Source organism: Panthera onca, chromosome F1 (assembly GCF_046562875.1).
Source record: "Panthera onca isolate mPanOnc1 chromosome F1, mPanOnc1 haplotype 2, whole genome shotgun sequence".
In the NCBI taxonomy this organism is placed as follows: Eukaryota; Metazoa; Chordata; class Mammalia; order Carnivora; family Felidae; genus Panthera; species Panthera onca.
The window spans coordinates 11,694,178-11,711,934 of record NC_138355.1 but is presented as its reverse complement, the minus strand read 5'-3'; the positions used below and the strand labels follow the sequence as shown (position 1 = coordinate 11,711,934).

Below are 17,757 nucleotides of genomic sequence, written 5' to 3'. Positions count from 1 at the left end.
TCTATATTTATATATCTATCTATATCTATATCTATCTGTATCTATATCTATATCTATCTATCTATCTATCTATCTATCTATCTATCTATCTATCAATCATCTATCTCTATTGTATTCTGAAGGTGAAAAACCAAAGACCAAGAGAAAACGTTGAAAAAAATTGGGAGGAAGATGGGGGGGAACACATTTAGAGGACAAAGGATAAGAATTACATGAAATTTCTCATCAGAAACCATACAAGCAAAAAAAGAGTGGAATGAGATATTTAATATGTTGAAAGAAAAGACTGAAAACCTAGAATTCTTTATCCTGCAAAATTATCCTCCAAAAGTGAAGAAGAAATAGACACTTTCTCAGACAAATGAAAATTGTGGATATCTGTTGTCAGTAGGCCTGTCTTATAAGAAATGCTAACAGAAGTTCTTCAAAGAAAAGTAAAGTTATATAGCTTGAAACTCAGAGCCACATAAAGAAGGAAGACTTCTAGAGGAGGAGTCAATGAAGGCAAAACAAAGTATTTTATTTTTAGTATTCTTAATTGATCTAAAGGATAATCATTTGTTCAAAATAGTAACAGCAACAATATATTCAGTGATTATAGCTTATAATTAAGTGAAGGGAATGACAGCAGTGTTGTAAGGTTGGGAGGAAGAAAGTGGGGATATTCTCTTATGAGGTCCTTATACTACTCATAAACTTTATAGTGTTATCCGAAAGTGATCTTAGATTGGTTGTAAATGCATATTTAAAACTCTAGGGGAATCTTTAAACAATTAAAAGCATATGAAATGCTCAGTTAAAAGAAGAGAAGGCAGAGAAAAGATGGGAGGAAGAAAGAAAGAAAGAAAGAAGGAAAGAAAGAAAGAAAGAAAGAGAAAGAAAGAAAAGAAAAACAAAGAAAAAGGGAAATAAATAGAAAATAGCTACAAATAGGATAGATATTAATCCAACTATATTAATAATCACTTTAAATGTAATGGTCTAAATATGCCAATTAAAAGACAAAGACTCTCAGAGTGGACAAAAGATAGGACCTAATTATACGCTGTCTACAAAAAACCCACTTTAAAAATAAAGACACAGATAGATTACAAATAAAGGGGAGGACAAAAATTTGCCATGCTAACACTAATAAAAAGAAAGCTAGAAGATTAGCTAAATTAATTTCAAAGCAGACTTCAGAAAAAAATAACTATTAAGAAGAAACAGAGACATTATTATGATGAAGGGGTTAATTCTTAATGAAGACATAAAAATCCATGTTTATTCTCCTAATAACAGAGCATCAAAACGCTTGAGACAAAAACTGAGAGACTTCAAAGAGAAATGGCAAATATATATTATGATTAAAGACTTCAGCACACATCTATCTGTAGTTGAGAGATCCCGTGGTGGAAAAATTGGTAAAGACAAGCTGAACAGAAGAGCATCCTCAATCAATCAGATCAAATTGACATTTATATCCATCAATAGCAGAATGTATAATCTTCTCAGGCTCCAATGGGACATTCACCAAAACAGGCCCTGTCCTAGACCATAAAGTACACTCTAACAAATTTTGAAAATAGAAATCTTACAGAGTGTGCTTTCAGACAGCAATGAAATTAAACCAGAAATTAGTAACAGAAAGATCACTAGAAAGCCCTCAAATGTTTGCAAATAAACAACACACTTGAAAATAACGTTTGCAAAAACTCTCAAGACAAAAAAAAAACAACACTTTCACTAAAGGACACTAAAAATACAAGTTATCAAATTCTGTAATGCAGTGAAGGCTGTGCTTAGAGGGAAATGTATAGCATTGAATACATACATTTTTTAAAAAAGATCTAAAACCAATAAACTACAATTCCAAAATAGGAAGTGAAGACAAGGAAGAGAGCAAATTAAATCCAAAGGAAGAAGAAAAGAAATACTAATAATTTACAGCAGAAATCAATGAACTTGAAACAGAAAACCAGTAAAGAAATTTAATAAAATCAAAAGTTGGTTATTTGAAGAGATCAATATTAATAAACCTCTAGGCAAGCTAACCAAGAAAACAAAGACAAAAATTACTAATATAATAAATTTTAAAAAGGGCTATTACTACTGATACCATAGACTTTAAAAAGATAGTAAAGGAATATTTTTTAATTGTTTTTAACGTTTATTTATTATTGAGAGACAGACAGAGACAGAGCAGGAGCATGGGAGGAGCAAAGAGAGGAGGAGACACAGAATCTGAAACAGGTTCCAGGCTCTGAGCTGTCAGCGCAGGGCTGGAACTCACAAACTGCGAGATCATGACCCAAGCTGAAGTAGGTCGCTCAATCGACTGAGCCACCCAGGCGCCCGAGTAAAGGAATATTTTTGATTAATTAACTAACTAATTAATTAAGAGAGAATCCCAAGCAAGCTCCATGCTGTCAGCACAGCACCTGATGCAGACCTTGAGCCCACGAATCATAGGATCCATGACCTGAGCCAAAACCAAGAGTCAGATGCTCAACTGACTGAGTCCCCCAGGCACCCCACAAAAAAAGATAGTAGAGGAATATTAAAAACAACTCTAGCCTACAAATATGGTAACCTATATAAAATACACCCATTTTTTGAAAGATACAATCTAAGAAAAGCCACACAAGGATAAAAACATAATCTGAATAGACCTATAACTGTTAAATAAGTTGAATCAATAACTGAGAATCTACCAAAACAGGAAGCACCAAGATGTTTTCAATGGCGAATTCTACCAAACATTTAAAGAAGAAATGATACCAACTCTCCATATTCTCTTCCAGAAAAGAGGCAAAATAAAAAGGAGTCATTTATAACAGTCTATGAGTACAGTATTATCCTAAGAGTAAAATCATAAAAATACATTACAAAAATGGTAAAGTATATATCAATATTCCCATGAACATAAATATCTCCAATAAAATATTAGCAATCCACATCCAACAATGTAAAAAGAAGAATCATACACCATAACTAAATGAGATTTATTCTTGGTATGCAAGCCTGGCTGACCATTTGAAAGCCAATTAATGAAACCCATCACATCAAGAGACTAAAAAATAAAAACCATATGATCATATCAATAAATGCAGAGAAAGAATTTTTTTTGAATTTTGTTTAATGTTTATTTATTTTGGGGAGAGACAGAGTGTGAGCGGGGGAGGGGCAGAGAGAGAGGGAGAGACACAGAATCTGAAGTAGACTCCAGGCTCCAAGCTGTCAGCATAGAGCCCGATGCGGGGCTGGAACTCACGAACTGCGAGATCATGACCTGAGGTGAAGTCAGGCACTCAACCGACTGAGCCACCCAGGCGCCCCATTGCAGAGAAAGAATTTGACAAAATCTAGCACCTGTTCATTAAAACAAAACAAAACAACTCTCAACAAACTAGGAATAGAGGGAAACTTCCTCAACTTAGTAGAGAACATCTACAAAAACCCTATGGCTAACAGCATATAAATGGTTAGAAACTAGATGCTTTCTTGTTAAGGTGAGGAACAAAGCAAAGGTGTCCCTTTGCACACTCCTATTCAGTATCTTCTGGTAAGTTCTAGCTAATTCAGTAATACAAGAAAAATAAATTAAATGTATACAATTTGGACAGGAAGAAAGAAAACTGTCTTTGTTCACAAATGACATGTTTATCTATGCAGAAAATCTAAAAAGGGACCAGAAAACACTTAGAACTACTAAGTGATTATGACAAGTTTGAATGATAAAAATTTGCTTTTTTTGTAATCCAATAATGAACAATTGGAATTAGAAATGAAATATGCAGTACCATTAACATTAGCATACAAATGTAAATAGTGTGCTAAAAAAATAGTTTCAAGAAATTTAATGAAATGAGTACCAGATTTTTAAAAAATAATATATTTCATTTGACTAATGATTCAAAATATTATTTTGACATTTAAAAATAAACATTATTTTTGACATTTATTGTTTAATGGGAGATTTTTAATTAAAGTATAGTGACACACAATATTACATTAGTTTCAAGTATACAAAACAGTGATTCAACAAGTTTATACATTATGCTGTATTCAACACAAGCCATTCTATTAGAATGGCTAAACTTCAAAATACTAAACACTGGTGAGGATGTCGAGCAGTAGGAGCTCTCATTCATTGCTGCTCAAGATGCAAAATGGTACAGCCACTCTAGAAAATTATTTGGCCATGTCTTACAAAGCTAAGCATAACCTTACCATATAATCAAGTAATTGTTCTCCCAAGGAGTTGTCCAAATGAATGGAAAACCAATGCCCCACAAACCCTGCATACTAATGTTTACAGCAGCTTTATTCAGTTACCAAATGTGGAAGCAGCCAAGACGTTCTTCAGTTGGTGAATGGATAAACAAACTGTGGTATATTCATAAAATGGAATGTTATTCTGCTATAAAAAGGCAGTGAGCTATCCCATCATGCAAAGACATGGAAGAACTTAAACACATGTTATTAAGTAAAAAAAAAAAAAAAAAATCTGAAAAGGCTCCCTACTGTATTATTCGAATTATATGACATTCTGGAAAAGGAAAAACTATGGAGACAGGAAAAAGAGCAGTGGTTGCCAGGGGTTCAGGAGGGAAAAGGGAAGGATGAATAACTAGAGCACAGGGAATTTTTAGGGTAATAAAACTATTCTGTAGGACACAGTAATGGTGGATACATGTCATTATACCTTTGTCAAAACCCACAGAATATACAATACAAAGATTAAACTCTAATGTAAACTAGGGGACTTTAGTGAATTATAATGTATCAATATTGGTTCATCAATAGCAACAAATGTACCACTCTAATGTAAGGTATTAATAATAGGGAAGAGTATGAGTAGGATTGAGGTGGTTTTATGGGATTATACATTCTGTTCAGTTTTTTTTTTTTTTTTGGTATACCTATAAAACTACTCCAAAAACTAGAAATTAAAAAAAAAAAAAACTGGCTTCAAAAATAGACATAGGAGTATAGTTACATCAAAAGTGAATGGTAAAGAATTTGGGAGTTGTATGGAGGACTGTGAAATAGAGCTGTAGACGCTCTTAAGTTAAAGCCCTTATGAAATAAACAACATCTAAATTAAGTGCCAAAATGAATGAAGCTGGAGCAACCCCCTTTCCCCTCTGCAGTTTTGTTAACGGGATGGACTCATGTTTTAGGGCAGGAAATAAACAATGCCTACTTTTAGAAAAGTGAAGTTCTTTCGTGGCTTCTGTTTCAATGTACAACTCTGTTACTGTGTCTACTTGTCAGCACAGTACTCTTGAGCTTCCTCGTGCCTTGTCCTCCAGCCCTCACTGCAAGCACTTTGTGCTAGATCAGTCTTGATGCACATACACCTGGAGAAGTCCATTCCTGACCCCATTTTAATTGGCTTGGAGTGGAATGATTCTTGCTCTTGGATGGAAACTATCAGAAATCTCACTTAAGTTGATTGTCAAAGAGTGGTGTTCATAGATGTGTAGCCCTGCAGCCCATACTGGCTTGTCTTAAGCACTAAACATAATCAACATATTCTGCTTTTCTACAACACCGAGGTGAATACAGAAAAGTGTTTCTCCACATAAACTGACCTGTAAAGGTTTATTTTTTGCAGAACCTACTTGGTAAATTCAAACTGGTGGTGGAAACAGAGGTTGGGATGCCAATATATAGTGAAAGAAAACATTCCTCAAACCTGCTTAAGCACTAAACTCCTGTCTGCCCCAAGTTATCTTAGAAAAGACAGACTAAGTAACCACTGTGCTTTGGGCTTTGTGGCCCAACCACATCACATCATCAATATCCTCTTTATAAATTTTTTTTAATGTTTATTTATTTTGAGACAGAGAGAGACACAGCATGAATGGGGGAGGGTCAGAGAGAGAGGGAGACACAGAACCTGAAGCAGGCTCCAGGCTTTGAGCTGTCAGCACAGAGCCCGACGCGGGGCTCGAACTCACGGACCGTGAGATCATGACCTGAGCCAAAGTCGGAAGCTCAACTGACTGAGCCACCCATCAATACCCTCTTTATAAACAGGAGCTCACATTTCATAACAGTATTTTTTAAGCACATGCTGGCAGGAAATTCAAAGTTGGATAATTTGTATTGCTGCTATGATTTATTTGTGCCTAAAAAGAAAAATCATAGAAGATGCAGCATCATCGCCTGTGGAGGTGATGCACTGTCTAAGATCATGATTATTTACTTCCTCTCTTTTTTTTATAACATCTTATCGAATAACTATTTTTCCTTCACTTGTATATAATCCAAGCAAGCTAGACACAAACAGCTATATGTTTATTCAGGAGGGAAAATAAAATATGATAATTAAAAGCTACGTCTATGGTTAGTTAACAAATTGCAGGTATTCCAGCTTTGGGTAGAAAATAGAAGGCGACCCTCTCTAAAATGGACACAGTAGGAGTTAATGTGAAACGGAATTACATGAATCATTTTGAGATGACTGACTCTGAGGGATGTTCTGTAAATGATGTGCTGTGTAGGCCATGCCATTTCCTCAGGCTTTCCATTGGAACATCAATCTGCTGTGAAATGAAACATGAGCCGTTATTGTGAACACTAACATATTTGTGAAGAACACAAGAGATGTGTCTAGAGAGAACACTGAGAGTAAGGATTTGCTTTTCTGCAAGGAACAGAGGCGATGCATCTGCCAGGCAATAATGATGATGAGCAAAAAACAATATTGATTTACTGAATATGAGAGGAGCAATGCCAGTTTCCTTAGGCATATTAATTTTGATTATTCCAATAACTTTAGAAAGTCAGTATTACTATTTCTGCTTGAAAAGTGAGCAGACTGGGACTCAGAAATATTACATGCCTCACCCAAAGTCACAGAGTTGGGTCTGTCTGCCTCCGGCTCATGGGGCTTTGTCCGTGAGCTCTTTCTCAGCTGTTCAAGTGTTTCAACCACTAGAATTTCATCCTTTGTAGTGAGACAACTACCAGGCAATATCCCAGGTTAGAAAAGATCTCCACAAAACTCTCTAGATCAGACCCACAAAGAAGCAGCTGTTTTTTTTTTTTTTAAATAACTTCTTTCTCTAAGTGCCTCAGTTTTGAAGAATGTGTGCCCTGAATGAATAAATCAGTGCTGTCACTACAGGAAATGATCATCTATTCTATTAATTTATAACTTTGCCGGTTTTTAGATGGTTTCCCATGTTAGTTTGAATCTTTGATTGGCATCTTGGATGAAGTACTAAATTCAAGTTTCTGAAATGACAGAAGTGAAGGATAGCTCCATTGGATTTTTCTACAGCCTTCTTATAAAGATGTCTCTCTAAGAGCAATGCCAAAGAAGGCCAGATGCTGTAAAGCTTCTCACTGCCTTTGCATATGCTGGTCCTTTGCTTCAAATGTGTTCTCTGCACTGTCTCCTGACAAATTTCCCCTCCTCCTTCAAAATTCAACTCAAATGGCTCTCAGTTCTGTGAAATCACTCTGCAATTTCCTGAGTAAATTCAATCTCTTGTTTATTTTAAACTTGTACATAATTTTGCACACACTGCTGCTATATTCACTCAGCACTCTATAGGAACTCCTGTATAATTCTTTCTTCTCATCTAACCTATGAGTTACCCAACGTTTTAGATGAAGTCAGAGTCACCTTGTTACCCTAGCACCTAAGAAAGTATTTGGTGTAAGAAAAAAATCCTCAATAAATATTTGTAGAAATGACACTTTAAAACCATGCAGTCTTATCTTGGAAAACTGTAGTCTTCAGGAAGATGTGAAAAGATGTGCACTTGTTGGGGGTCTATGTTCTTGAAGAGCTTACCTAAAATCATGGTTGTTGAACCAAGTTCATTCTAAGTTCACTAAACTTGATTTATTACAATTAAACTTCTGTTATAGCTTTCTTTTGCTTGCCCTCACCATATTTAATATACCTTCTGCTTACAGAATCATAGGATGCCTGAAATAATAGTGAGAAAAATGGAGCCCCAGAAAGTCAAGGGACTTACCACAAATCACATAGCTAAGTGGGAGAGTAAGGTGGAACTCTGGGTCTCTGAGCCCCTTTGTTATTCTTTCTAGTGGACCAAGGTCCTATGGAAAAATAACAATAACTTTTTAAAGCTTGTTTATAGCTTTTTAACTTATTCACAAGAAATGGGTTTTAATAGTTGTGTGGGGCATTATACCATGGAAAAAGTTGCCACCAGGTTTGTGCCTTTCCAAACAAAGCCATTCACAAATTTGATGTTGGCAATATTGGTCCCATAGTGGTATTGTGGTTTTCTTTTCTCAATCACAAAGCAATAAAATGCGAGCACGTGTTCATCCATACATATTGGCTGTCAATAATAAAACGAGGAGATATTGTACTGACCGTAGTCCGTGTTTTCTGGCTCCCAACAATTTGATGGCCAAAAATAGGGTGTCTGTGGAACAAAAAGAAGTGGAACCCAGGTTAAACAGACACAAAATGAGTAGAGTTCTTGGTTTATGAGCTGTGTTCATCTTTGGCAATTATCCAGAATAGTTTGCTAATGATGTATGTTTTGTAATACAGGGAAAGTACCCAAACAGGCATTGTAAGACTTTCCTTCTACAATTACTTGCTGAGCAATTGTTCAGTCCAAATATGTGCAGCACCAGCCGGTTCTTTAAATGTCATACATTTGCTGCAATTTTACGTCAACTGACATAATGGTAAAAGGTGTGATTGCATCATTCAAAAAAAAAGTTTTAATCCACAAAGACTGAAAGCAGAGTATTAAATTCAGCACGACTCAAGATAAAATATATTTAAATATAACGAATCATTTTTTTGATTCATGTATCTCATTATTGTCATCAGTAGACCCAAAAGCTCAACTATGAAAATTCACCCTAAGATCTGGCTCTGTTAATTATATGATGTAGCTCTCAACATTATCCAACTAGATTAAAATTTTTCTGTCTCACTTTAAAAAAATATTTCTTCATAGGGGCACCTGGGTGGCTCAGTCAGTTAAGTGTCCGACTTGATTTCAGCTCAGGTCATGATCTTGTGGTCTATGGGTTCCAGCCCCACATCAGGCTCCATGCTGACAGTTCAGAGCCTGCTTGGGATTCTCTCTCTCTCCTCTCTCTGCCCTTCCCCTGCTCATGCTCTCTCTCTCTCTCTCTCTCAAAATAAATAAATAAATTCTAAAAAATATATTTCTTCATAAAAACACTTACTGTTTTAAAATTTTAAACTGCACAGCCAGAAGTGATTTTTTAAAAACTAATTTTACTTAATTGATTTAATTTTAACCTATTTTAATCGATTGGTGTGATTAACAATTGACAAATCTCAGTCTGTGAAATTCTAGAACCTGACTGACAAAACCACAAAGACACTGACCAGGAAAACCCTGTTATCATCAACATTTTGTATTTTCTAATAGTGCTTTTCTAGCCCCACTAGTTGGACATGCATGGCTCCAGACCATGGGGAAACTGAATGACTACTGTGTACTCTCACAAGCTTTGATGATTACTCCAGGACTCGACAGAACAAATGACTGCAGACATCAAACTTGTGGGTTTGATTATATTTATTAGTCAATTACACTAGCTATCCATGTGTAATGAGCATATTTGACGTAATCTCTGATGAACCATTTGATAATTCCCCCTCTAGAAGATGGATTCTCAAGAAGGGGGAAAGGATAATTGGGGAGAATTGTTTGAATCTCTGAGGGAGAGCCTTTTCAAATTGCTTGAGACTTTCAGGGGATTTTGATTTAGCCTCTACTCCTTCTGGGAATTGCTAATATAATAAAGAAGTCTACTGATGTTAGTTGTGTACACATGTGAACAAAATGACAACAAGAATTCGAGGTGGGGCGAGTTGAAACGCTAGAAAAAGCAAGACATCAAGAATTTTTATAACCCCATCCTCACCTGAATCCCACTTGACTCCTTGGGAGATAGAGCTTTGAGGGTAAAATTGGGTCAGGATTTAGGGGAACCATAGGGGGACAAGTAGTTAAAAATCTTGCTTTCATGAGGGCCATTGGTTTTTGAGATACTTCTCAAAAGTGTTATTTCCTGAGGGTTGCTTCTTTATTTTGTGAGGGGCGTGTGTGTGTGTGTGTGTGTGTGTACATGTACCTTACTTTTAAAACACCTATTCTAGTCAGACTGGTCAAACACGTACTTTTTTTCTCAAAGCCACAAAGAATGTTCTTAACTTCATTCTCACCATTTTTCTTTATTCTTCCATCATTTACTTTAGTGACAATTCCCTGACTAAAAGTAACAGAATGAAGCTATTTTATGTTCTGATATTATGTGGAAATGCCATCAAACCAACATTCTTCACTCATATTGCAAGATTTTTTTCTAGGAAAAGTATTTTAATTTATAGTAAAAGAGAATTTAAAGAATAACAAATGCTTATAATTCACCAAAATTTAAAAATTTACTTTTAAAGTTCAACTAGATTTCAGGACATTTTAATATATGAGTTTCTCTTTGCTTTTCAGAGTTGGCTTCTTTCAACTATGATAAAATTGAGCTAGCTATTGCTCAATAACCTTTAGCACATATACTAATGTGATGAAAGTCATGAAACTGACCTAGAGAATCATGTCAGATCTCAATTCCAGCTAGCTAATAGAGGATAATTAGACAATTGCAAGTTTACAATAAATATAGAAATCACATGCTTTAAATTGTGCTGAAAAATGGAGACAAATTTACATACTGCAGCATATCAATGAAATTAAATGAAGAGTTCTATTTGTCTCAAGTTCATGCCCAGAAGCTTCTTCAGATTCCTAATGATAGTTAAAATCTCAGTCATTCACTGGTAGAGTAGTAAATATGATATGGCAAAGTTTCCTATTTTAATTCATGATTTTTGAAATCCTCCCAGGGAGTTGAATTGCAGCTCAGTGTAATAAAGAACTTTCTGCTGCTTGGAACCAACACAAAAATGGAGGTGGACACCTTGAACAAGAATGTGTTTTCTCTTACTAGAGCTGTTCAAATAAAAATCGATTAATGCCTTCACAGTCATTACAGCAGGAATTCAATTACCCCTGACTTTTCTGGAGCTTCTTTTGTTTGCTTTTTAAATCTCAGTTTTAAGATCCTATGACTATTAGATATACAAATATGTCATATTTAGATCCTATTTCAAATGTTAATAAGTCTTTAAAACATTTAACATTTAATATTTAACATTAATTAATGTAATTTAAAAGACTATCTATCATCTGTCATCTATGTAGGCACATTGAAAAATTGCTAGCCTTCTGCCAATACCTAGCAGTGATGTAATACACCTATCACTTGCACCCGTTCCCTTGCTTTGTTCTAAAGCTCTTTAAAAACAGTCTCTCCTCTCTCCAGAATGTAGGGTGACCCATTCCCAGCTCTGCTCATCTTTGATCCATGGCCATGACTAAGACATATAAACCTTGCCTGCCTACTAATTTCAATACAGGGAGGACAAGAGCAGAGTCAAACATTGTCAATCATGTTAACTCACAACATCATTACCAACTTTGGGCCATGTCTGAGCTAGTTTGCTTTAAGAAAAAAAATTTAAACTAGGTAATTCTCCAGAAATAAATAGACTGTATACAATGCTTCCCTTACAGATATGTTATTTTGCACAGAGACAGTTTTACTTGTAATATGATTGTGAGGATAGATAAAAGTTGTTATTTTTGTAAAAACAAAAATCACAATTTTTGAGATTTTTATTAGGCCTAAAGTTTACTTATAGTCTGTATATGAAAAAACATTTTTAATTTTTTTAATGTTTACTTTATTTTTTAGATAGAGACAACAATAGATATTGGGGGAGGGGCAGACACACACACACACACACACACACACACACACACACACACAGAATCTGAAGCAGGGGCCAGGCTCTGAGCTGTCAGCACAGAGCCTGACATGGGGCTCGAACCCACAAACAGTGAGATCATGACCTGAGCTGAAGTTGAATGCCCAACCAACTGAGCTATTCAAGTGTCCCTATATGAAAAAATTTTTAAAGAAAGATTATATGGAAAATGCAATCTTCCAGTAGAAAAGTAACTCCCTTAAAAAAATCAAAAAGTGTTCCTAGTATGCAAATAATTTATTTGCTAATAAACTAATAATTTCTATTTATCAAAATGTTACCTTTTAAGACGACAAGGTACTTTAACTTCTCAATAAGCTATTTTAAGCTACCACCACATTAACTATAAAAAAGGATAATATTCCTCTATTTTAAAGCCTTTTAAAATTATGTAATTTGACTAACATATGTTGCTTGAATATTTAGGTCAGTATCATGATTTCAGGAGACTGCTTTATCTCCTAGGTATTCAGTACATAAAATCCTACGACTATTTATTTGCCTTGTATAAAAGGGTCCTAAGGAAGTGACAGTGAGGGTGTTCCAGGAAGACAAAGATCTTTAAATGTTTTTAAAACATATTACCTCTTTGTTCTCTGTTTGCCCAAGCAAGTTCTTTGGTACCCAGGTTATTGTTTTGTCATTTATTTATAGAACATCTAATGATATTCAGAACAAATGAGAGAGAATGCTCCAGTGTCTACAAGTTTGACAATGGGGAGAATCCTCCAAAAATACCTAGAGCAAGAGTCTCAACTCTGGCATTATATGTGCCCTAATTTTATGGGCTGGAATCCACCAGTCAGTTATTAAGAAATCATTATATCTAATGAAATATGAACTCAAGTGTCAAGTGCATGCTCAATGACCAAAATTAGAGTCCACAATCTTTTTTGAAAGAATCTGCATTTTTGAAAGAATGAGCATCTATTTCATTTGAAAAGGACTTAGAAAAACTCGTATCAGTTTACAGGTTATCTAAGGTATACTTCTGTCTCAGATGAGTGCACACACACAAAGCATCATGCACGTCAGTCTTCGCAGTCTTCTTGTAGGAAGGCCTCAGATACCAACATGCAGAAGGCCTTATAAGTAGCTAAATTCTGTATTGGAGCTTTCCCATGAGAATTTGCTTTGACCGAAGGCAGTCTTATATCATGGACAGGGTCCAGAGTATAATCAATTCAGTTACACCTCTCAACTTCCTTCCCAGTGGCTAATGCAGCTTACACATGAATAACTCTCCCACCTCCTGAATTCCAGTAAGCCACTCTCTGAATTTTTCTTAACATTTTATATAAAACATATCTTCAATCATTATACATTTTAACTTTCACAAGTCATCTTAGCCAAGCACATTCCATCTTTCTCTGCTTACTGTTTCTTCAGTTTTAAATTTAATATTAATTCGTTTCTAACTAGCTAAGTCAAATAAAATAAGTTCTATTTTCAAAATTTGTTTGTAAAAACAATCAACAAACAAAATGCAGATTTCTATTTTACAGTTAAGGAATATTTTCATCAAACTCACCTGAAACCGGTAAAAGGTACCATCATCTTTGAGTGTGAGGACGTGATCCGATATTGGAAAGAAGTAGCCATGGGCAGCCATTAATGTTCCCAAATGTAGCGCCTCCACTATTTCATGAAAACAGACAAATAAAAATGTATGTAAAATCTTTTTTTTTAATGCTGATTTACAGGAGTAAAGGATTTTATTCTCTTTAGAGTATATTGTTACATTCAAATTCTTGGCATCCTAAACAACTTGGCTTTGTACTTTTTCTTTTTTTCCAGTTCTTTCACACAGGGTACTGAGATGGCTCTGCTTCCTGGTAGTGACTGTGCAATGGCCAGCCATATTGCATGACGAATGGTGGACAAAAACACAGCACTATGGAACATTGAGACTGGAAAGTTATTCTGAAATCATAGAATCTGAGTCCTTCATTTTACAGGTGAGACGTATTTTGCTGTATGTTAATGTCTTCCAAAAACAATTCTATTTGGCATTTATATAGCACTTTAAACTTTTAAAAGTATTCTCACTTGTATCACCCCCCGGCCTATATTATGGATATCCAATACTATCAACAATTCTTCTGACATGGATCACTATTACATGATGTCATCGGGGAACATTAAGGCATCTAGAACCGTTTATGCTGTGTTAAGTGAGCGCTAAACAACCATTCATGCTGCTACTACAGTCCTGAGATCATCTGGACTGCTCTAGCTTCTACAGCTCTATATTCAATGTTCTAGATATGGACTATGAAGATGTTTATTTGACAATGAAAATATTACAGTTTCCCAGAAGGCTGAGAAATGTTTGGAACATAATACTTTGATACTCATTCTCCTTTTATAGCAGCCAACAATTTCTTCCAATAAAATGGTTAATAAAATTTGGTCAACAGAATTATTATTGCATTTGTACAGGGACAACATGAAGTTTGGCTAACTTAAATTCTAGAAAATATGAAACTCTATAAAATAATTTTTTAGTCCATCAACAAGTTAGATTTATTGATCTGTTTTGTATCTTTCTATACAATTTTGTTATGGATTTATTTCTGCTTTTTAGACAAGTAAATGGTTCTTTAATTCTAGAATTCTTGCAGTAGTTCCAGGACTGTATAGATCTATCTTTATTTCTAGCCATCAATCCTGGGAGCTTTGATTCTCCAGCCAATACTGAGTCACTAAGCTGCTGGCTGTGGTGCAGATAAGCATAGGAATCCTGTCCCTCCCCTCCACCCTCCCATGCTTATAAAAGCTAATATAAAAATAATTATATTTTCATAATATAAAAATAATATAATATAATTATATTATAAAATATATAAAAACATATATTTTATATATAATATAAACATAATTGTTAAATTTTATCTGTGACAGTGCCCCTTTTAGTTGTCATCTATCATCTTGTAAACACTTCAATTGGTAACTTACTTCTGGCCTGTCTCTGTTTTGTTCTTGTCGATAATAAAGAACAACTGCCAATCATCCTCTTTGCCATATTCTTGGACGACTGTTATTAAGTGTCCCAGGCATCTTATCCACACTACGAATTAAGTCCTTCCCTGCACAGAATTTGTTTTTCTACAAAGGAGCATTTTTTCATCAATTATATGTGTGTGTGTGTGTGTGTGTGTGTGTGTGTGTGTGTGTATAATGTCTATATCCTTTTAGCTCAAAGCCAAGACCTTTTCAAAGCCTGTGCTGCTTACAGCTATATACCCACATATTCTTTGACTCTTGCTGAAACTCAGGAGCTAGTGTGGTGTTGTAAGAAGAACAAAACCTTTGGAGGCACTCACGAGTTTTTGTTACTTAAACAATGTGTGCCCCTCCCACCTTACAGAGTTGTTATAAGAATCAAACAAGAATATGTGTAAAGAAGTTGGAATAGTGTCCTGTGTATAGGAGACATTCAGTATATGGTAGCTGTTGTGCCTTCAATATTTACACATGAATTCATGTTACCTTAATCCAAATCACTGCTAGGAAATCCACTTGCATAAATTTGTGTTCAAGTAGGCTGAGTGAGAGAAACTGGCAGTCCTAAATAGCATCCTAAGTAGCCACTTACATATTATTTTGTGTATGTGTGGATTACTTATAAAATTGAAATAGTAAGAGAATCTATAAGGATTGCTGGCTCATAATAATGTGCAGGTGCTTATAGACTTGTTCATATTCTGAGTCCCTGGACTCTCCTGTCAGGTAGCACAGGTCAGAGCAACCCATTACATCTGTTTTCATATTTCAAAGTCAGATGGTGCACCTATAATGTTATAACCATCTTTATTTGTTATTTTCCCAGCAGTCTATGGCTGAGGAAAACATGATTAGCACTACTTTCCAGAAAGAGAAATGAATTATGGCACATGAGAAGGTTTGCAGGGAGTAGATTCAGGAAAGGAAAACTGAGATGCCCAGAAAGATAAATAGAAAAAGCCTTCTGAACTCTAATCATAGGACTGAGTGTGACTTAAGAAACAACAAAACCAGTGGGGTGCTAAAGTACTCATCAGGATTAAAAAAAATATGGTGAAAGTAACATAGCGAAGCTGCAGGAAGAAAATCAGAAGCAAACAAACGTAAGCACATTCTGACCTTCCTGCACCCACCGGATACTGATTCCGAGAGATCATCCATTTCTGGAGGGGTAGGTACATGTCTGGAGGTTTTCCTCACGTAGCACTACCATGCATAGTCAGATTGTAACAAGTCATGTGCTTTGTCACAGGACCACCAGAGAACGTAGCTCCAGGACCCGAAAAATACTCAGAGGAAAAATCAGGGAGTTGGGGTGGATTGTCTGTTTTCTTTCAAACTTTTAAACTTGGCACTTAGCATATCAAGAGTGATTAAGAGCTATTGAGCCAATATTTGCTGAATGAGTAAATAAGCAAACTTATGAATCACGACATATCAAAAATATGAACAACGTAGTGCTGCGTGAAAAAAGACAACACTAGCTATTTTGTGTTGTGATGATGAGCACCTTGTTCAGCTCTTCCAAGATAATGCAGATGTTCATAATCTCATTTCACGATACTTTTGTAAGCTTTTGAGGTGAGGCTGTGGTAGGTATTTCAACTACGGGAAAAGGTAATCATGAGCTTAACGGCATAAATGCCACTAAGAGATCTGAGAGTGGGCATGGTGTCGCGTCGTCAAGGTTGAACTGTTTCTTGCTAGTGATTGAGATGGAGCTGTACTTCCCCATGGTCCTTCTGCTTCTGAATCTCAGCACAGCCTTAACCTAATAAGAATCCAGAGGACGGCTGACAGTCTTGGAACAAAGTGTTGAAAGAGTTTAATGAGTAATCCATCAAGATGGCCCTCCAATAATGACACACCAGATGGCTCCACAACATTATGCTTCTCGGCAAAATAATCACTAATTAATCTTGTACGTGTGTTATTTGCGTCACCCACACAGCTAAATCAAGTTCAACAACAAACCTACCATAAAATTCCAGTTTACTTTTCTTTCGGATAGTCAAGCCATGAACAAACTGAGAGATAAAAATCCATCTCCAAACCACAGTTACGATGGGAACAGCCTAGTGTAGCTTTGTTAAGCCTGATCTATTCGTTGCATTACTACACTCCAAACCCTGACTCAACAGGATTATCAAAATTCTTTAAAAGCAAAGAGAATTCTGCATAACATAATTTACTTTTGAATCACAAGTACTTGAGAAAGTTAATAGGATGAAAAGCATATTATAAAATAGGCTTGTGTTGTTCAGTGCTAGATTTCTGTACATAGAAATATACATAGATTTCTATACTTCTCAAAACATATTTTCAAAACTCAGTAATATTTTCCTTATCCAGAGGCCCAACCCCTGGAAGTCCCAGCTCCTCCCAAATGTAGTCCATAATTGTGAAGTGATAGAAAAATGTCTCTGAATCAAGAAAATAATAATAAAATAATCTTGCTAAATCATGTTTTTATTTCTATCATATATTATTCATTTTTATTTTCTGTGTAATACTTAAGAATGGTATTGTTTCATCAGCAGCACACAGCGTACTTGAGGTAGTAAATGTGATTAGTATGTGGGGAGAAATATTTTTGAAGGAAATCCACTCAAAATAGAAAAAAATGACAGCTGATGATATGATATTAGGGAGAAAAAAAGCTAAAAAGCAGACAGAGGTTAGTTGCTAAATTATCAAATAACAGGCATTCATCAAGCTGATTCTGAGTCATAAAGATTTTGTTGAACTTCTTACTGTGTAAGGAGACAGGGGAGTGGTCATTTTAGAAACGCTTCAAAATATTATAATTTTTTTAGAGTTGGCATTTCAAAAGGTGAAGTTAGCCATGTGGAAAAATCAAATAGGTAGCACATTGTATCCTCTCACAAGGTCAAATA

At 35.4% G+C, this 17,757-nt stretch overlaps 1 protein-coding gene across 6 annotated transcripts in view; it reads right to left on the bottom strand.

Moving 5' to 3' along the window:
• Positions 1-17,757, bottom strand: part of RGS7 (regulator of G protein signaling 7) — a 529,525-nt gene that overhangs the window by 122,177 nt on the left and 389,591 nt on the right. For all 6 annotated transcript variants that reach the window (XM_060643375.3, XM_060643377.3, XM_060643378.3 and 3 more), the window contains 2 exons: positions 13,386-13,492; positions 8,351-8,402 (listed from right to left, as the gene is read on the bottom strand). In XM_060643375.3, coding sequence (XP_060499358.1) covers positions 8,351-8,402; positions 13,386-13,492 — 159 coding nt within the window. The remainder of the gene's footprint in view (positions 1-8,350; positions 8,403-13,385; positions 13,493-17,757) is intronic.